The sequence below is a fragment of the Periophthalmus magnuspinnatus genome, chromosome 10, assembly GCF_009829125.3.
Source record: "Periophthalmus magnuspinnatus isolate fPerMag1 chromosome 10, fPerMag1.2.pri, whole genome shotgun sequence".
Lineage (NCBI taxonomy): Eukaryota > Metazoa > Chordata > Actinopteri > Gobiiformes > Gobiidae > Periophthalmus > Periophthalmus magnuspinnatus.
The window spans coordinates 9,430,025-9,451,753 of record NC_047135.1 but is presented as its reverse complement, the minus strand read 5'-3'; the positions used below and the strand labels follow the sequence as shown (position 1 = coordinate 9,451,753).

Sequence of the window (21,729 nt, the reverse complement as noted above, 5' to 3'; positions counted from 1 at the left end):
TTTTCTTTTTTATCTTATCTTGTAAATATACTATACTATATGCATAACATAATGTATTATATTATGCATGTAAAAAAACATTCTGTTTTATACCATAGTGTGGAATATTATAGCCAAAGCAACAATCTTTCCCTGGTAAGAAACAGGAGGAGGACCTCCTCCAGGCCAAATACGAGTTTGTTTTGTGGCTCAGGGTGGGCTCAGAGTGTTTTTCAGTACTATAAAAAGATCCATAATGAAAAAACGTGCATTTAGTTTTTGCCAATAAAATTATATATTATGGATTTACCCGAGATGAAGGTATCTTCCGGATGCTCATGGATCGTCCCTGGAACAACTGAAGAACATTTTTTAAAGAGTCCAGGACCACACAGACACTGGTCCAGGGCTGAGTCTGGACCGGGGGCCAGAGGGAAATCCTGGAGTTCAGAGAGACCGAGGTGTAGTCGTTCCAGCTCAGAGTGTACTGTGATGGGGCACTCCACGAAAGCTTCAGAGCCATGGTGAACAGGTTTAAATAGGTGAAGACTGTCAGGAATCGCATGCACACCGACAAACCTGCAGAGGGAGAACAACCAGCATCTAAGTAATTATCACTTTACATGACTTTAAGCCACGAGTTTAATGTGGCAAGTTTATGGAGACAGTCCCCAAAAAATAATTATGGATGTGCTTTATGTTCTTTCCCACTACTCAATAAGTTTAAATGTGACATTGGTTGCTTGCCTAAAGCACAAAACCTTAATGGACAAAATCTGTGGATAGAAGCCCTTATTCCTTGAAGTTGGAACCATGCCTAACTAAATGCCTCAACCAGGCATAGACTCGGTTCGAAACAAGACTAAGGGTGCATTCACACTTGCACATAAGCCACATCAAAACTGGGACTAAACTTGACCTAAGCCTAGACCGGGCTCAAAGTAAGACAAGAACAGGACCAAACCATGTCTATATCAGAACTCTCAATCAAGACTAAACAAGACCAAATAATGCCAAGTGTGAAAGCATCCCAAACCTGATTTCAAGACTAAACACAAAACTAATCATGACAAAACTCGGACTCCACCAGATCTCGATTACCCAGGACTAAACCAAGGAACAACAAACACCAGGTCTAAAGTAGAATTGTTCAGATACATTTCTACATGTAGCCTGGTATTGTATAAAATATAACAAATACTTACCTCTTTTGGCAGAAGTTGGTCATGGCGTTGTAGTTATAGCAGTAGTAGTATACTTCGCAGTCGTTGGTTTAGTCGTGGTAAAGGCAGTTGTTGGTTTGTAGTGGTAGTAAACTGGATAAAAAGTGACCCCTGAGTACTGAGACAGAGTAACCATCTTCCCTTTCAGATTTACTCCTGGACCTCCTGCAAACACGAGTCACAATGAAGATTAAGTACAGGTTGATAGTACTCGTAACATTATAGCAGGTGTTGTAAGTGTGACAAGACAAAAGCATGTTTTTTTATGTATGTTATGTATGTGTTTTTAAATCGTTTAACTTATATTTATGCATCAAATTTCACTTGAGTAAGAGTATTTTCATTGTAACGATGCGATGGACCAAATCTGTCCCTAAGTATAGTAACTTGAGTTACATTCCTTGTCAAAAACACTCACTCTTCAGTTCACTTGGAATCTGTTCATTGCTATTCACAAGTCGTTCCCTATCCCACTCCCCTCTTGAGGGTGCAGTTGTTTCAGTTGCCTGGCCACTGGCCGCCCGGTGATGACAGGACCTAGATGCCCATACTATGCCCTGAATCTGTTCTATGAACCTGGGTCCTTCCCTTCCTTCACCTATCTGCAAATGAGTCTTGGAGCCTGACCATCCATGGGAGTGGATCTCTCCTGTAATAGACAGTATTACAAGTGTATTAATGTTATAGTACTTGATACTGCCATATGGTGGTGCCTCTCTTTTTCTAGTGAACTGTAAAGTCATCATCACCTTTTTTAAGTGCTTTGTTATGAACACACACACCTCTGTGCTCTGTAAGTTAAGTAATGTGCGGTACAGATATAAAACTGACTAATCTCTCTTTAATGTATGATTCAGACATGAAAGAAAGGGCTCATACGCAGGGATGGCATAGCATCTGACTCTGGCTGGAACATCCCTTTTAATTCGGAACTTGACCAAAAGCCTGGCGTGACGTGCCAGAGATGAGGCCCGGGCACAGAGCAGTGGAGCGCTCTGTTACTGCCACTGAGCCCTCTGTCACAAAGTGCTCAGACTCAGAGCAGATAGAGACAGTGTGTGTCATTTGTTCTAAAATCAACAATAAGCCATGTGATAAGAACGCTGTTCCAGGTGTTAGACCACACAACTCAATAAAAATACAGATTTGTGCCATTAACAGACAAATGGTTATAAGCGTGTAGAATGTGGACTGCTAAACATTAGGTCCCTTTCCTCCAAATCTCTTTCAGTAAATTAGTTAATTGGTCACCACAACCTAGATTTTCTAGCTCTAATTGAAACATTGCTCCTGCAAGATGACTATGTGCAAATGAGTGTACTCCACCTAGTTACCTGAATTTTCAGAGCGCCAGGACCACAGGCAGAGGTGGTGGTGTGGCAGTCACTTCACACTCCATTTTACTACACAGTCCTAAAACTAAATATATTTAGTTTTTTTGAAACCCTCTTACTGTCAATCACTTGTCCAAATTGGAGAAACCAAAAGGCTGTTTTATTCACAATAATCTACCGACCTCCTGTCCCCTATTGAGAGTTTTTGATTATGTTCTCTGACTTTATATTAAGTCTAGTTTTAGCTTGGGAAAGATTGTAATAGAAGAAGATTTTAACATACATGTTGACAATAGCAGTGACTGCTTTGGTAATGCCTTCAGTGCCCTAGATGGCATCGGCTTTACAGATGTGAATAAACCAATCCACAGCCACACCCTGGATCTTGTTCTAACATATGGTGTAGAAACAAGTGATCTAAATAGTTTATCTTTTTCGCACATTTTTTTTTACGACCTGTTCCAGCTAGCTTTGTTCACAAAGCTGAACTTCCTTACAACATTTCAGAAAAGGATGGCCTTGCTGTGACTTGGACAGACCACATACAGAACACAGTAGCTTATGTCACATCAGAACCCCACAGACCGGCTTGCCTGCTGGTCACTTCGCTTGCAAGACTTCAACGCCGTGCACAAACCTGGCACACACAACTAAGTGCCAGACACATTATCACGTTATTCACTACCCCTCACTCATGAAGGTCATATTGATCTTGTGCCAGAGCATGCTGTCATTAGCAGTTTGGACATCATGCCATGCCCCCCATTTTTTTTACCAGATTGTTCTCATATCAGACGGTTGCAGCTGGATGACTCTGTTAAAGGTTCACTGCTAACAGATGTTGAAACTGACTCACAAAACTTAGACAATGATAATCTGTCACAATATTTTGCTTAAGACTCATTCCTGTACTGCAAAGACTCTAAATACAAATGTACTTTACACCCTTTAAAAGGGACTTAAGCTGTTTGCCCCTACTTCTGTGAGAGTCACCTTACTGTAATATTACCATGACCACCCCACTGCAGATGACCTAGGTGTTTATAAGACTCTACTTTACTGCTAAACTAGCTGCTCTATTTGAAGGTCAATTATTCATTCAACAGACACTCAGTGACGTTAACTACAAGCTCACTCAAACAGACTCTGGTGCTGATGCTGGTGTCTATCATGTTGTAAACAAGCAATCTTTCTATACTTGGGACTGGGACTGTCCCTCTGTCAAAGGACACTTTGTTTCTCTTCCTGCTGAGGGTGGGAGCTCTAAGGTTTTGGCCTTAATCGACCTTAACTGTAGTCTATGAATAGGATGATGTATGGTATGGCTTCGTCGTTTTCTTCAGCTGAGCTGGGGACAGCCTTTTTTTCACCAGGGGGGACTATGTAACCATTAGTGTTACAGGTGTATTCATGTTATAGTACTTAACAGCGCCATATAGTGATGCCCCTCTTTTTCTAATGTACCATAAAGTCACAGATCATCACCTTTTTTAGGAGTTGTGTAATGGACACACCAGCACCTCTGTGCTCTGCAAATCAAGTAATGTGTGGTACAGGTATAAAACTGAGTAATCTCGCTTTCATGTACGATTCACTCCTTCACTATGGTTCTCCTTGAGGTTTCTGTTTTTCCCACTGTTTTCTTTCTTTCTTTTTTCCTTGCAGAGAAGTAAGATTTAGGGAGACAGAGAAAGAGTGGGAAAGGAAGGGTGGACACTGTAATATTCAAGCATATCTGGCACTTTTTTGCACTGTGGAAGGTCACAATAAACCAATCAAAAAAACAGATCCTGACTGAGGTTCTAACTTCTCTGTAAATTACTTTGGAGTTTATATTATTAAGTTGATTTAAAACTATATAGACATCGATCTTGTTTGACTTTTTGGCATGGGAAAAAACCTGTCTTGATTTACTAAATAGATGTAAAAAAAAAAAACAAAAAAAAAACTGTTCCAGAATTAAGAACAATATACTTTTCAACTATAGTTACAAACAAAAATGTAATAAGGAAAATAATTCAAATCAAAACTTGGCTACTTATGTCAAAGTAGCATGATTTTTCTTTTTTTACGTTGTGTAGTGTTTTTTTGTTTTTGTTTTGTTTTTTTGTTTTTTTAAATATCTGTAAGATTTCACAAAGTTCATTGCTGTGCAGATCAGAAGTAACACTTGATACTTTGCAGTGACACCATGGTGGGGGTGTTCTACATGTATGGTGGAATGTTCATCAGTTACCATGGAGACAGAAAACAGTTAAAATTGTCTAAAAACTCAATATGGTGTTTAAATCCATTTTGTATTTCTTCTTTTTAGGAGCTTGTGATCAGCACAAGCAATAAAAACTGTTAAGGAGTTTGATTTTCAGCAAAAATAGTGAAAGTGACCAAGTGAAACAAACTGTTGGTTCATGCTAGTTAGCTTGTGAGTGTAATGTTATTTGAGAGAGACTTGTTTAACAGTAAAAATCATCCCACCTGTACTTCCAACTAAGTCACTTCTCTCTAGTCAGATTTTGTTAAAAAGCTCAAGTTCAAGTCTAACAGAGCCTCAGACAGAGCATGCCTACAGTTAGCATCACATCCGACAGGGGGCGACAGTAGATCACTTGGTAGAGTGTTTGTCCACTGATTCATAGGTTGGCGGTGCGATTCTAACTCACACAGATGAATGTTGTCTGTCTGCTTTCTTTGCATCAAAAACTTGCTCATCAGTTATGTCCCCAAACAGTTCTAAAGCAGAACTAAACCATGACTCATATATTGTATGACAGGACTAAACTAGGACTTCATCAGAACTTGACCACTAAATGAGGTCAAATCAGAACTCAGCTAGAACTGAATCAGAACCTAATCAGATAAAACTAAGTGAAAACATGAATGAAACATAATGGTGAAACAAGGGGACTAAAAGCAGTACAATAAATAAAATACCATGACTTACACAGGACTTAATGAGATCACTGAATTAGTGTAAGTGATTTAAATGGAAACGTATGACGTGAAATATTTAAGTCACTCAGTGTTTAAGTCTAGAAAAGGGGGCAAATAGCATAAGCTGCTCCTTTTCATTAATTTTAGATAAAATAAATATGTATTAAATACAATTTTATTAAATGAAACATTAAATAACACAAACTGACCAAAACCAGTCAGCACATCTTAAATCTTACCAGTAGTGACAGGATATTTGGTTGTAGTGGTCCGCCGTCTCCCCTCGCAGTACACCAACAGACTGGCGACAATACAGATGCAGTACAGTCTCTTCATCTTTGTACTTCTATGGAACAGTATTCGATTATTACCACTACTACTATGATTAGTACTGCTTTGCCTACACTGTGATTATGACTACAGCAGATCCCAGGAATGTACTTTGTACTCTATTGCTGTGGCTGTTTGTTTTAAATTCACTGCTACTTCCTCATGTCATAGTCATCTCTCTTACTGAATTCACAAATATGATGCCCATCCAGCTCTGCCTCAGCTCCCCCTTGTCTTTCAGAGTCTCGGGGATTTCTTCCAATTTTCCAGAGTTGCAAAATTAAATTAATTGAAGCTGTCTACGTAACATTTGTTATGGAGGGTATTGATACTGTGAGTGGGCTTGCTTCTCCACAGATATGACCTGTTTAAGCTGGTTGCTTCAGGTTAAACAGAAAATATGTAGCCTATTTAAAGTGCTACTTTCTTCTACTGTTTCTAATTTGTTTTTTCTAACAACAGTGTAAAGCAAGCCTACTTTACGTTCTCCGCCTCTCTCCTATACCAATACCACATGAGTAAAGTTTAAGCTACCTGGTATTCTTTCATTTTTCACTTTAACCTGTAAATCTGTAGGCATTTATTTTGAAGTGACTTCCTGTTACAGGTGTGCTGAGCAAAACGGCTCCAACGTGGAGAAAAACAACAGGAAACACCTGGATCATAATATGATTGTACATTACTTTATGTTAGACATTTAGCTAACGTCCTGATAATTGTTGTGATCACAATAGTCGTAACTGTATTTAGACAATCAAAAATTGATTCAAGACACATTTAGATTTTTGACTTTGACTCATTTATGTTTATTTTAAAGCTTTTTTGAACGCTTATTCTCATACTTAAAGCTGCAACACAATATCTCCATTGTGGGACAAATGTTTTACTATGTTAAAGCTCTAGTTTAACTTTTTAGCCAAAAACAAGACCACAATACAAAAGCATAAATATTATCTAATTCTATGGAGAAGAAAAAATCCCAAAGTATGGTTTTAACTTTCTATTTCCATAGAATCAAGCAGTTGACGTGTCACCTCCAGAAAATGACATACCTTAAATTTATCTGTCTTATTTAGAGACAATGAAGACTTTCTCTCTGCAGTGAGTGTCCACGTTAATTTGGATTATGTAGTGGAAAATAACATAACTACACCTAATACAAAAGAAACGGCAGATTCATAGACTGAGAGCCTGTATACAACTCCTCTCACGCAGAATGCCCTTGTGCTCTTTAACAAGACACTTCAACAGTGCTAAGAGAGAGAGAGAGAGAAAAACTATGATATATAAGTGTGTATGTAAGTTATAATAGACATTCTTTAGCTCGCCTCAAAAGCGCGCTTTTATTGTGAAGGTGCATGGTGTGGTTTCCGGTTACGGGTGTGTTTACATTTTGCTCCACGTGGAGTGAAATGACCGACTCCAAAATGCGTGCCCAAAAACACCTGGCGCTCTGTCAGCTTCTGGCTGTTATAAAAGACAAGAGAAGACAAGAGAAGACTATACACGCACCAACCAACCACGAGGACAGCGGACAGAGCAGATTTTTAACGAGTTTTTTGGAGATTTCTCTTTTTTTCGTACTTTGAAGACCTGTGAAGTGAACCGCTATGGGCACGATCTTCTCTCAGATTTTTAACAAGTTCGTGTCCAAAACTCCAGTTCGCATCCTCATGGGTCAGTATTATCCTCTGATGTTATAGTCATTTGTTTTGTTATAGTTTTGTTGTATTGACAGATTTACACTGAGGTGGGTAGTACTCAGTTACATTTACTTGAGTAACTTTTTAAAGGAATTGTACTTTTCTAGCAGCATACCTTTACTCCTATGTGAGTAATATTTTTATTGAAGTAACAGTACTCTTACTTGAATAAAGGTTTTGGTGACTCTTTACACTGTACGCAAAGGTACAAGTGAGAAAAGCTTTATGTTGACAACATGAAATGATTTGAACGTTTGTGTTTTCATGCACTTGCTCCTTCAGATTTTCTTATTTTTTCTTATTTTTGTGTCTATCCGTTCAAATAGTTTAATACTTAGTTTTTCCATTTACAATAACCACAAATTATAAATCAGATATTACGTCCTGACATTTACTCTTTATGTTACTCTTACGGTTGTAGTTTTCCCAAAATCTTTTTTTTACTTTAATTGAGTAGTTTCTTGGACTACTACTTTATACTTCTACTTGAGTGATATTGTTTTGAAGTAACGTTACTTTTACTTGAGTAGAATTTCTGTCTAATCTACACACTGAATTTAGGTAACTGTAATTTATTCCATGCATATATTGAACAGCATTGATAAAAGAGACTCTAAATCTATTAGGATAATATGCTGAGCAGAGGTAAATATAGTAGACTTATAGTTACACATTTATGTTTATTTCAAAATAACTGTTGTGTGTGTGTGTGTGTGTGTGTGTGTGTGATCTATATAAAATGCTAAAAATTCTTGTGTTCTAGTGGGTTTGGATGCTGCAGGGAAAACCACCATTTTGTACAGAATGAAGCTGAATGAAGTTGTCACTACCATCCCCACAATTGGTCAGTAGAATCCAGAGACTGTACATCTGTACATCTGTATATCTATCTGTATATCTATATACAGATAGACATATCTGTATATTGCTCTCTCGCTTCTGCATATAAATGTGTGTGTATGTATATACATACACACACACACTATAAAGTGCTTTGAGTGTCCTGAAAGGCGATAATAAATAAATCAAGGGTTAATTAATAGTTAATTAATAGTTAAATCTATTTTTATATCTACCATCCCCACAATTGGTCAGTAGAGTACATTGACTGTACTGTCTGTTTGTCTATCTCTGTCTAGCTATGTATTTTTCTTTCTATTTAGCCATCTCTCATTATTTTGTAGTTGTTTAATTGATTAATAGGTAGACGTGTCTTACAGATACAGATAGAAAAATATATTTATCTATGTTGTATCAGTGGCATGAGTTAGTTTCAGTATTATCATTTATCATCAATATCTTCTTAAGCAATATGCTGCACTTCAAATGTGTTACTGTGACAGGCATTGATAATAATGAAAGTACTGATTGACAAAGTTTGTTTTGGTCAGGTTTTAATGTGGAGACAGTGGAGTACAAGAATATCAGCTTCACAGTTTGGGATGTGGGGGGACAGACTATCATCAGACCCCTGTGGAGGCACTACTTCACCAATACACAGGTAAATTTACCTACTACAACAACTACTACTACTACGACATAGTCCTATTACATAATATATTCTATTTTGTTCTGCTTGTTCTCAGGGGCTGATCTTTGTTGTGGACAGTAACGACCCAGAGAGAATCAAAGACGCAGCGGAGGAACTACAAATAATGGTATAAGATTTATCTGTTGTTTAAAGGGCCTATACCTAATTTCAGAGTCAAGAACATGTTTCATTTTGAACTTTTTGCCTTGCCCACTTAGTTCTTTCTACCTCGATGATATTGCATCATGACAAAGAAACACCTGTCTGGGATAGTGTCATGCAGTTGTTGTTTTTTAGTTGTCCAATCTCTGCCTACTTTAAGTATTTGTTTGGGATAATGTCAGAGAGTGGGATTCCCATGACTCTTAGCAACAATGTGCCTGATTGGACAAAAAAGGTGACCCTGTCAGTCACTAGTTTTACCTGAGAAAATACTATGTAAAATGAGCATTTATCTTAACTAGAATAAATTAAAATGAGGTACAGCTCCTTTTTATTGATTATATTTACTATCTTTATTTATAGTATTTATTTAGTCACTTGCCTTTTAAACCATGTTATAGTGGTGTTCTCACATCATTAGCATAGACAGACTTTAATTTTGAGTGATTCAGGCATTTTGGAGCAATTTTCTCTAAAATGCCTGATGTCAGTTCATACATGACATCAGTACATACATATGCACTGTGATCAGTTTATTCAAAAAATGCTCCTCAACATTCCGACTGAGTGGCAGAACCATGGGCAGCTCAACAGACAAAATGTGTTTCTTTTTTGTAGTCTAATTTTTGTCCATGGAACTTTTCTTTTTTGCTCAAATTAACTTTATACAGAAAAATGGAAACAAAGTAGCTCCTCTGCTGTGACTGTGCAGAGCTTAGCTAGCTTGTTAGCTAACGAGTGGTTAGCTCAGCTCAGCCACAACAATTAATGTCCTCAACACATGAACTTAGGGACATCAGATCAGAAGTCTGTATCAGTGATAAATGTGAGTGTAGTCTGCAGTGTCCTCTTTGTTTAAGAGTAAATTTCCCATACATTTTCCCTATTAAATATAAACAACGGAGGCTAATCAGCTATGTAGTAGCAAATGTCCAGACCATAACGCATTTGTTTTCAGTCCAAAAACACATTTAAGCTTAAAATTAGGCAAAATGTTTTAATAGCTTAGCGGTGTATATAAAGTTTGATAAACTTTAGGCCTAGTGTTGTCATTTTGAACAAAATTACATTTCTCTCACTTCAAATTAACAGAGTTTGGTGCTTCATGTTATTCAGTCCCTTGTGATATTTTTTTTCCTTTTTTCCCCATGTAAGCAGCTATCTTTTTTTTTAATTTTTTTTTAATGACAATTGGACCATGCCTGTCCCTGACTGGTATTAATCCACCTGTCAGTCATGCCCATCTGAAAATAGAGAGATTCACTTATGACCAGATTCACATCTTCATAAAGTATCGGAGAACTGTGTATTCTGGATCCCAGGCAATGTTCAGTGGCTATTAGTTACGCCATAGCTAATTAGTCCCAAGCAATCTATAAAATATAAAAAATACAATCTATCGGGAAAATGAATAGGAAATTTACTTGTTGAGCTCCTTATTATTGGTGATTTTGGAGGTACTCATTTTTTTATTCTCCAACAGTTACAGGAGGATCAGCTGAGGGGCGTGGCTTTACTGATCTTTGCAAATAAACAGGATCTGCCTCGTGCCATGACAACAGCTGACATAACACATGCCCTCGGCCTATCATCTGTCTCCAACCCTGTAAGTACGTTATAAGGCTGGTGTAGTATTGGTTTATACTGGGTTTAGAGTTCCTGTATCTGGGTTCTTCCTTATTTAGTCCTGTTTTAGTCCTGATTCTATATTGCTTTAGTCATCTTTTACGTCCTTGTTTTAGTCCTGATTTGGTCCCTCTTTAGTGCTGTGATGGAGGACACAGACCTTAGCTCACTGAATGCATTTTGTCCCCTCAACCCGGGCTCAGATTCCACGTCGTGCAGTGGAGGGCTTGCGGTGGACTCTGAAGCACTCCAGAGCCCACTGCAAGCCTTTTCCCTTTTGATTTTCAAAATCAAAAACTGGGACACACCCGGATTAGGGTGGCTGGTAATAAAATAGTGAAAAGAATATTATTGTGCACTCATTCACAACTTATCTGTCAGCCAGTATATCATTTTTTGTATTATGGTAATTTTCAAGGACATTTTTTCTGCAGTTTGGCTAAACAAATCACAATTTATTCCCCTTTTTACTGTTGGTGGGTATCAACTTGGTCAAAAAAGGGACACCTGGGACATGCCTTGTATAAAACTGGAAAAATTAGTGGTTTTGGATAAATCTGCTGGGACAAGAGACATAGAGCTCAAAACTGAGACTGTCCCGAGTAAATAGGGACATCTTGTCACCCTACCTTAATAGCCGAGTAGTGATCGCATGAACGTGTGACTGTCACAACACGTCAGGGCACAATGAACTGGAGCTGCGTGTAATGGCATCAGCCAGTTAGTCCTCCACAGTCATTCACACTCCTGGTTTGGTCCTTTTCTAGAGTTGGTTTGGTCCTTTCTTAATCCTGATTTAGTCCTGGTAGTTTTAGTTTTGGGTTTAGTCCAAATTTGAACACACCCTTAGACACATTTTAGTGCTGGTTTAGTCACTTGTTATTATTATTTAATGGGGCTATAATGTTGGTTTAATCCAGGTTAGATGAATCCTGGTACGATTCTTGTTTCCTTCTGATTTGGACCATTTCAGTACATATCCCAGGTCTAGACCTGTTTTAATCCCTCATCTCTCTATCTCTCTTCCCAGTGGTTGGTACAGGCGTCGTGCGCAGTCTCTGGAGCAGGTCTTGCTGAGGGTCTGGACTGGCTCTCCAACCACATCCCCAAATAACACAACACTCAGATTTCCCACTGTTTCAGGAGCCTTAAATACAACGCTGTCACTTTATTACACTTGAAAGAATGTTTAATATAGTGTCTTTGTATGCACTGAACTAATCTCAAGGAATGCTTTGGAATGTTTTAGTTTGGGATGTTTTGGTTAGCTGTATGTGTCTAATGTGTCTGATTGTAGTAATAATGTTCTATGTGTTTATATTTAACGTCTGCACTTTGTAAATAAATCTTACTTTAACTATATGTATATGTGTGTGTGTGTATATATATATATATATATGTGTGTGTGTGTGTGTGTATGTGTATATATATATATATATATACACACATTGTCTTGTATTGTGTCTTTAAAACACACTTTAGTTATCTGAACATGTGAATTTATAAACTAATATCATGAGGTATACTTGAGTCATCAGCTCAGATGTGGCCAGACAGAGTTTCAACAATTGGTAATTTAGACCATAGTCCCGTTTTTTAGTAGCTTGTGCATACACCTTGGAAAAATAACTAGAACACTGACTTTATATAATAACTAAAACTAATCGTGACCACGTTTTTCCTAGATTCTGTAAAAAGTCAAATTACTAGTCCATAAGGTATACACGTTGGAATTCATGGATCTATTAAAATAACGGGAATTAATAGGCCTATTAATGTAATGTAATGGTGCAATGATGTGAGTTTAACCCATCTGTTATTAGATGGGTGTGAAACAAATTTTATTTCTTGTGGGATGGAGACAGAGCTTCACACATGTTAATGTCTGGTCTGGGTCTGGCAGACTGACACAGATCAAATGCTTTTTAAATACACAACATGACTATACTTAAATTTCTATCACACCGCTTATTGCCAGATTTGCCTGTTAAACCAACACCATGCACCAACTATGTAACCCTTGGAGGTATAATAAGATCATATTATAGATCCATGATATAGCCCAGGTTATAAAATACGTTTAAACTGTGGTAAATATAAAACTCCTTTTATTTCCTGTCAGTGAATGCGCCATACAATCACGTGATACATGAGCGCAGCATGCTACGCACACACAGGCTGTGTCTCAATTCGCCCACCTGGCCTTAGAATCACCATTGGAAGGGCGGTTCGAAGGGCAGTGACGTAATTTCCGGCGCGACAAGGGCTGTCCCATTTCAACGCACCCTACTGAATGCGGCCGACAAACCTGCCCTTCCCTTTGCACCGTTTCCATGGAGATCGGACGTAACCGAAGCGTGCATCCGTGCACACTTCACGCACTTCTATATCCCGTCATGCACCGCGACTACGCAAAAAAGAGAAGAAAAGGAAGTCCGTTGCGCAATACACGTTCAAATGTTCGTACTGGTTTACCTCATCTACAACAGAGCAACATGAAACTGTTAAATCTGAATAAAGATCTGTACAGTGTGTTTGATGATTAAAAAGGAGTTACATGGAATAAAGGAATGTGCAGTTATTGCTAGACAATAAGAGACATTATTATCATTAGAAATTATTATTGCAATAAGAATAATGTAAGAATGTTTGTTTCTATTGTGTCAAAGACCAAGAGACTGAAACATAAAGTCAGAAGAGTTTAATGATCCACACAGGTAATGTGAACAATGAAGCAACAGACTCTGAGAAAAGGACAGAACAGAGTCCTGAGACGGGCACAAAATCTTCATGTGTTCCGGTACATTCCATAGGTCTGCGCCCCTCGTGGACACGTGTCATTTACTTTCGTGTTAGTAAATCAAGACACTAGCTTGATGTAGCGCTGCACTGCTAGAAAATACTTTATAATAATCAGATGAAAAGAACTGGCACGGCATAGAAGGGAAACAGCGCCCTCTACTGTTATTAAAGTGGTGTAGCCACTGGACAAAATACCGAACCATTAAACTGCAATATCCCACTATATGTACAACTAATCAGTGTTCTCTGGTTTATAGACTATGAATGTAAAAATTATATTGTTACCTCTGTCTCTGTTATTACGTTTTCACAGGGTATATTTTGTTTAAGTTATGAAGTAGCTACAATTGAGTAAAAAAAATCACCTTGAACATTATATTTGCCTATTGATATTCAATCTAAACAGAAAGAAACGGCTGTGACGACGACATCTTGACTTTTTTTCTATTAAATAATAAATCATTAAAAAATAACGTACGTAATGTACGTATCGTACGTTCAAAGACAGAGGTGGAAGTGCGGTCCGTGGTGTGGACCTGTCCCACTTCAGTTAGATGGAGGCTACACTGAGGACACACTCTCGACCGGAACCTTGAAACTACACTTTCGAAGAGTACTTCGTAAGGACCCTTGAAGGGTGCATTTGGCGAATTGAGACACAGCCACAGTGTGGTTACAGCCACTGTTCCCTCCAAACTGCGCACGTGCGCAATTGCGCACTGCTGACACGGTCTCCGCGCAGAGAAAATCTGTGCTGCGCACAAAAAAATCGAACCGGAGTTGAAAATCAAATAAAAACACAACAATTCATTCTGCGCTATTTTTCAATGTGAGTCAGTGAGTGTGACCGGGGACGAGCTGCTCCAGCCAATTATGTGATTCACATACGCATTTACGCAGCTTATCAACGTCATTGACAGACGTCCTCATGGGCCGCTACTTGTGTTTTAGCCTATGTGGCCGATGTGGAGTGAAAACTCGCTAATGATTGTAAGTGTTTAACTCCTTAATGTTCCGACAGCCCGCCCTCGGGCAAAGTTCCGCGCGTAAAATTACGCGTAATTGCGTAATTTTACGCACTGTTTTGAAGCAGTTTTGCGTTTTAAACATGACGAAATGGACAAAACAAAGGAAGTACGCGGCCGAGGACACTGTGGATGTTTGTACAAGTTAAACTAGAGGCATCTGGACCCGGAGCGGTTCGTGGAACCGAATTGTAATTTATTTTTTAACAATGTAACACTACCCCAGATGCCTCTAGCCCTATTTACCAAGGACTGTGTGACCCCCACCCTGAGGGGGTCATAAAGCAATCTGTGAGCACTGTGGCCAAGAAGATAACACCTATGATCAGGGCCACTTCCTATCTGTAACCCTGTTCACCAAGGACTGTGTGACCCCCACCCTGAGAGGGTCATAAAACAATGAGATTGTTTGATTTAAAAACACACATTGATTGATTTTGCCAAAAGGTTTTTGACGCGTGACCACATGCTGACGAGAAGAAGTCCCGCCCCACGCGCACACACACCCATACACTGGGAGACCATATAAAAGCTGTAAACACAAACATCTCAGGACTCTCTCTCTCTCTTCCTATCTTTCCTGAGAGTCCGGTGCTTCATTGTTCACTTTACCTGTGAGGAACTCATTAAACCCTTCTGACTTATACTTCAGTCTCTTAGTCCTCTTTGACGCTTGCACCAGAAATGAACATTTCTTACAGAGTGAAGATTTTCATGATGGACCTTATGTTTTGATGGACTGGATGCTGTTCCTGATCGGTAAGCGTGGTTTATTCTGCTATTGACTTAATTGTGGGTCAAATGTGTATTATGTGTAATTACTAGCATTAGCATTAGCTAATGCCAACCCCCCCCCCCCCCATATTTATTTTGGCCCATACCACTTGTTTTGACTATATTTTATATACAAATACACATTATATATTGTGTTTTGATATGATATATTAATGTACAGTAATAGAGCAGCTGTGCAGATACAGATTCCTCTGTGTGTGTATTGGTCATTGACTGTCACTAGTTTATGAGTTGTAAAAATCAAATGATCGTGTCGTATACTGAAAAAGAGTTAACGGACTGTCTCCGAGACCATAGTAGGACAATCTCACTCAGTGCACAGCAAAAGCTTCACACAATGGCTTATACTCATAAAGTCAAAACTTTATCATAAAAATGTTAAGTGTGTTTTCAACATTGGAGTTTACAGTTGGCTTGGTTTGGTTGGAAGCTCATGTTTTGCCATAGTTAAAATTAAATATTTATACTTCCAATAGCATTAACATACTACACAGGTCATGAGCAAGATTTTTGTCATTTTCATTGTATAAGTGGGCTAAAGCACTTAATTAAAAGTCTTATAACAGAAATGTAAATGCGGTATTTTAATAAACCATTTAACTTGGATGGATGCAATGCCAGCATGACCACAGTGCGCACGTCTGATGTTGCTCACAGTGGTCCATGGGACCACTCAGGGAGTTTGTGTGTTTACTCAGACTTGTGAAAAATTAGAGGGAACATTGGTTACACCCAATCTCATCCTTCGCTGCCCAATACACTATCAACATGCAGGATGCAAATCTTAATATAAAAGCTTTAAGTTTAAGTTAGGAGATCAGCTGCACTGACTTAAATCATGTCAAAGTTGCGTCCAAACATGCAGCGTCACATTCACCTTCAGGTCCATTAGAGCTATCAAATACATTTAATATTCTTGACATGGATGGGTTTCCGTGTTTATCAAGTCACAAGGAGCTGTGAGGGACTCTGACATCGTCATGGGTCATCACAGCAGCACCCACAGCATTGCGTCAACAAAATCATCAATCAGCTTGGCCATGTACACCATGTAGCCGTTGCGTGGGCACGTGCAACCCTGGAGCTCAAGTATCACACATAAACACCATACTCACAGACACACTGTGCAATCATGCTAACATATCCATTGTGATAGTGCACAGTGGCTTCAATGACATTAAACTACAACAATCCAAGGTGTTGAAAAATTACTTCAAATGGCTTATAGACACGGTAATAAAGTTGGGAAAACTTGTGTAATGTCTGGTCCAATTCCATCTCCCAGTTTCAGTGACATTAAATTTTTAGGCGGCTCTGCCAACTTCACGTCTGGCTGAAGGGTTATTCCAGTGCTTCTGGAATTCCTTTTGTGGATCATTTCTGTGGATTCTGGAAGAGGAATAATCTGTCTGCAGGTGGCATTCATTTAAATAGAACCAGGAAAAAAATGTTCATAATATGAAAATAATGCTGGACTCTGCACCTAATAGGCCTACTGAATGACTCCTTAGGCCTAGGATAAAAAGTGTCTTGACTTTTTGACAAAACCAGTGCATACCAGCTTAGATTCTGTATTAAAATACATTAATGTGCATTTTTCACATAAAATATCTTATAGAAATTCAATAAATTATTGGAGGTCATGTAACTTGGTTGACATCAATATTACTAACAAACCTAATTCCCAGGTGTCATATTGATCCCAGTCAAATTCAAATAAAGCTATTATTCCTATGGAGCTAGCCGTATTTGATGTGCAAAATTTCAATACACTGGGGGAAAAAAAAATTATAAAGTTTTTTGTTATGACAGGCAATCTAAAGGAGGTAGCGTTGCCATTTATGTCAAAGATTACCTGTCTGTGTACCTTCTATTCTCCTGTTCAAAGCATAATGTTTTGAACAGGAGAATAGAAGTCTGTTAGTTATGCAAATGATCCGTATAAAAAAAATTTCTGTTGCTGGTGCCCCTTCAGCACCTAAAAATACTCTAAATGATCTGTTCATGATGCTTTCTAAACCTGAAAATTATGTTCTTATAATGGGCAATATAAATATTAACTGGCTGGAGAAAGAGTCAGAAAAAACCTATGCAATGGCCTGAATCTCACACAATTAATTTCTATTATAACTAGACCTGACCCTAGAATTATATTATAACTAGACCTGACCCTAGAAAATTAAATAAAGGCACACTCATTGATATAATCTTAACAACAAAGATCATAATTATGAGGCAAATTTGTGGTGTTTTCTGATGGATTCAAAATATATATTCAAGTTATATTATGTTATCTCACTGTTCATTTTAAAGGTACTGTAATGTAATGTTCACTCTTTATTTAGTCATTATATTCAACTATGTAAACTATGTAATCTGCACTAATGTTTGTTCTTGAGTCTTGCAGAAAATGTCTTTTGAAAGTGCAGGATCCCACGGGAAGAAGGTCACTGTGAAACCCTAAAACAGAAACATCATGGGAGGATGTTTGTGCGAAGGGAAAGAGTGACCTTCTGGAAATGCAAAAACAGAATATATTTCTCTGTGAATTTCGTCATATGTTTTTACACTGCTTGCAAAGTATATGTCCCCCCCCCCTTCAGAGCAGCAGTGTATGTGTATGTAACTAGGGTTTCCTAACTTTAATAAAAGAGAAGAAAGACAGTGGGGGCCTTCAGAGAGGGTGGTGATTTGTAACTGAAGGTTTTTTGCCTCTCCGCTCTTTCTCCTCAATATTGAGACAAAATAATCTCTCTTGTCTTCTCTTCTCTTTTGAACTGTAATATAGGTTGTGAACCTACCCAATATACCGGAGGACTCCAGCGGATGTCGGAGACCCAGGTGAGACTGTGGCCACAGCATATGAGACCTTTTCCAGGACTGGTTCTCTTCGATATCTTTTGGAGTCTAAAGGTTGACGGATACCGAGGAAGAGAGAGACAAGACGAGTAAGTCTTGCTTTAAAAAACTGTATGACTGGCGGTCATGCGCGTAGAGAAACCCTAATTATCCTAGGCTCCAATTAGGTACTAAAACCTACTAATACTAATAGTAGTACTAAGAGGGACGGATACGGAGTCCCGTTACCGAGTAAAATAGTGACATTTTACTGGCTGGTACAAAACCGTGGGAAGTAAATAAAAAAAAGCAATGGTGTGTGAGAGAGAGACGTGTGAGTGGAGATTCTGAACCACTAGGTGATGAATCTCATACCAAAAAGGTTGGGGAAATACGGTGTATTTCTGTGGATGCAGAGGCAAGATCTCTCCGCCTGCTGAGGCTAAAGTGAGAGATACCACACTAATCACTCGTACCAACCTGTTGTTGTATTCCAGCGATAGAGACCTCCCTAGGAGTTAAAAGCTGGACTAAATTTGAGGAAATAAAAATGAGAAATAAAACTACAAAATTGACACCAAAAGATAGATTGAAGGTAAAAGACTGGAAAGCCGTGCACGCAAAATATCCTGAAAAATGTACACAGTTAGATTTGTGGGTAACAAAATATAAATTTGAAGGCGAGTTAAAAATCTTCTAAAATAATGGAGCTCCAAAATAAAATACAGGAAAAATGCAAAAATAAAGAATATGAGATGTGTAAACAAGGCTACTATCATTTGGAAAGATGGTTGGAATTGGCACAAGCCAGAGAAAAAGGCCAAACAGAGGCAAAGCGTAAGCAACAAATTATGCTTAATACAAAGGAGGAAGATGATTTCACCACTGTAATAGCGGCTCAGCCAGAAACACCGGTGCAGCAGGCTCAAGCCGAGATAGAGGGAGCAGTAGCGGGAGGGGAGCAACAAGCGCCCCCGCCCCCGTATCACCCGTATCAAGAGGCAACAGAGCTATTACACCAGATGAAAACTACACAAACTAGAAGTGAGGCAAAAGGTAAAGGTGAAAAAATTGAATTTAGTAAAACCATGGGAGCTGACCCTGTGGTCATTACTACTTATGAACAGCCTAATGAAGCATCCAAGCAGGAACAAACTTTCATTATTCCTACTGCCCCCATGAGTACAGAGGAACAGGTCACAAATCCAAAAACAAAATCAAAACATCGGACGACAAAACTTTTCCCTATGATACAGGTTGCAAATCCCAGAGCAGGAAAACTAATACAACCTGGTGATGAAAATGGTGGAAGACACCCAGAAACAATTTTAGTGCATAGACCCTGGACAGAGAGTGACATAGATGATGCATTAAGAGGAATTGTTTCACCCATGGAGGATGTAATAGAGTTTTTGGCAGCTATGGAACAATTGAAAAAATCATATAATTTGAATGGACAGGAAGTAGAGAGAGTGTACAGAAAGGCTTTGGGACATCACTGGGCATCTGTTATAGGTGACTGGGATCATTTGGAGGGTACAAATCAAGATAATTTGGAAATACTGTCCCATGATGACGAACAACTCCTAGTTAGGTTGACAGCATTAAGAACAAGGATCCAAAATAGATTCACTAGGAGAGCAAATTATATGGAAATTAACAGAACTAAACAAAAAGAGGATGAAGATTTTGAGGAGTTTAAACACAGACTTACAAAAGTGTTTAAAGTACATAGTGGACTTGAAGATGAAGCTGGCAATGAAAATTGTGAATACAGACAGCAATTAAAGAATGCTTTGCACGCTAATTCTACCACAGGAATTCGTAATTGGATTGACAAGCATTATATAAATTTTGCTACAGGGACCCTAGACCAATATGTAGATCATGCAATGCATGCAGATAAAGTGATAAAAAACAAACAGAAGAAGGAAAAAGAAAGCCAAATTTTCACACTAGAGGGAGCACAAATACTCTACAATACAGGTAGAGGTAGGGGATAGAGAGGACGTGCTCGTGGTAGAGCTGGTAGAGCACGAGGGAGAAATGCTTTTCAGAGAACACCCGCTAATGTGCAAAATACCAATGACATAGACAGATGTTGGTGGTGTGGGAAGACAGGCCACTGGAAGAAAGACCAGAGTGGCCAGGCTATCAAACTAAGAGACGAGGATATGACAGTGCACATGGCCAGATTGCATGACTTTCATGACCATTGTCCAATTGGGTGTATTCGAAATACTAAAGTGAAAAAGATGCATCCATGAGTAAAGGTTAGAAGATCATATAAACATTTCAAGGAGCAGGCCTTCATCTGTCGTGATAGCAGGCTAACGTCAGCATTCCTGGACCCTGATATGGCCTTAAACTTTTTTATTAATGCATTTAATGAAAGTGTAGATGGACATGCACCTAAAAGAAAAATTAGAATGAAAAACTGTAACAATCCTTCATATCAGAAATGGCAAGTTTAATTAGAGAAAGAAATTATATCTGGAAAACTACACACAACTAGGTCGGATTTGGACAGGGCTTTTTTTTTTTTTTTTTTTTCACAAAAAGAGAAATAGATGTTAGAAATGAAAAAAACATCTTAATTCATGTCTGTGTTGACAGAAAGTCATGGAAATCTGGCAAAGTTCTGGAGACCAAAAATTTTAATCATTTCCGGCCAATAATTAATTGACCTTGTCTTGCAAAACTTTTAGAAAAGTTAGTTGCAAATCAAGTTACAGTTTATTTAAATAAATGCTCCATTTTGAAGTCAGGTTTAAAAAAAGGGCATAATACTGTAACTGCAACCACAAAAGTTTTAAATGACATTTTCTCAGCCCTGGATGATAAACAAGATTATGTAGCTCTGTTTATTGATTTAACCAAAGCTATTGATTCAGTAGATCATAAAATCCCATTGAAGCACCTGAAACTTATTGAATTTGACAATGACACATGTAATTGGTTCCAAAAGTATCTTTCATTTATACTAACCTTAAGGAAAGGAGTGCTCCAAGGCTCAATTTTGGGCCTGCTACTTTTTACTATTAAAAAAAAAAAAAAAATTCTATTGGTTGCAATTTAAAAGAACATACCACATGCCACATACATTTATATGCAGATGATGCTGTTTTGTATGAAAGTGCTTTTAAAACTGCAACAAGATTTTAATGAAATCCAAAATTCCCTCATATATCTCAAATTCTCTTTGAATGTAAATAAAACTAAGTACATGATTTTTTCTTTAAAAAAAAAAAACGTTTAAGTAGCATGCGAGCTACAAATCTTTATATGCTAAATGGTACATTGATTGAAAGAGTCGACACTTATATATTATACATATCTTGGATTTTGGCTTGATGAAAACTTATCCTTTGAAAAACATATCTCAGAATTATGTAACAGTCTATAATCTAAATGATCAATTTATTACAGAAACAAATATTGTATCCAAAC

The 21,729-nt window shown here is 38.1% G+C and overlaps 1 protein-coding gene across 1 annotated transcript; it reads left to right on the top strand.

The window, feature by feature from the left end:
* The first annotated feature begins 7,344 nt into the window (after positions 1-7,344).
* LOC117377578 (ADP-ribosylation factor 4-like) lies at positions 7,345-12,044 on the top strand. Its single transcript, XM_033974027.2, has 6 exons — positions 7,345-7,474; positions 8,264-8,344; positions 8,892-9,001; positions 9,087-9,158; positions 10,677-10,799; positions 11,850-12,044. Exons 1-6 carry the CDS (start codon positions 7,408-7,410, stop codon positions 11,931-11,933), a joined length of 537 nt encoding a protein of 178 aa, XP_033829918.1. The 5' UTR covers positions 7,345-7,407; the 3' UTR covers positions 11,934-12,044.
* The last annotated feature ends 9,685 nt before the right edge of the window (positions 12,045-21,729 follow it).

Coding starts and splice junctions, on each gene's coding strand:
- LOC117377578 (XM_033974027.2), top strand. CDS start 7,408: ATGGGCACGATCTTCTCTCAGATTTTTAACAAGTTCGTGTCCAAAACT. Junction 7,475..8,263: donor TCCAGTTCGCATCCTCATGG/GTCAGTATTATC, acceptor CTTGTGTTCTAG/TGGGTTTGGATGCTGCAGGG. Junction 10,800..11,849: donor TATCATCTGTCTCCAACCCT/GTAAGTACGTTA, acceptor CTCTCTTCCCAG/TGGTTGGTACAGGCGTCGTG.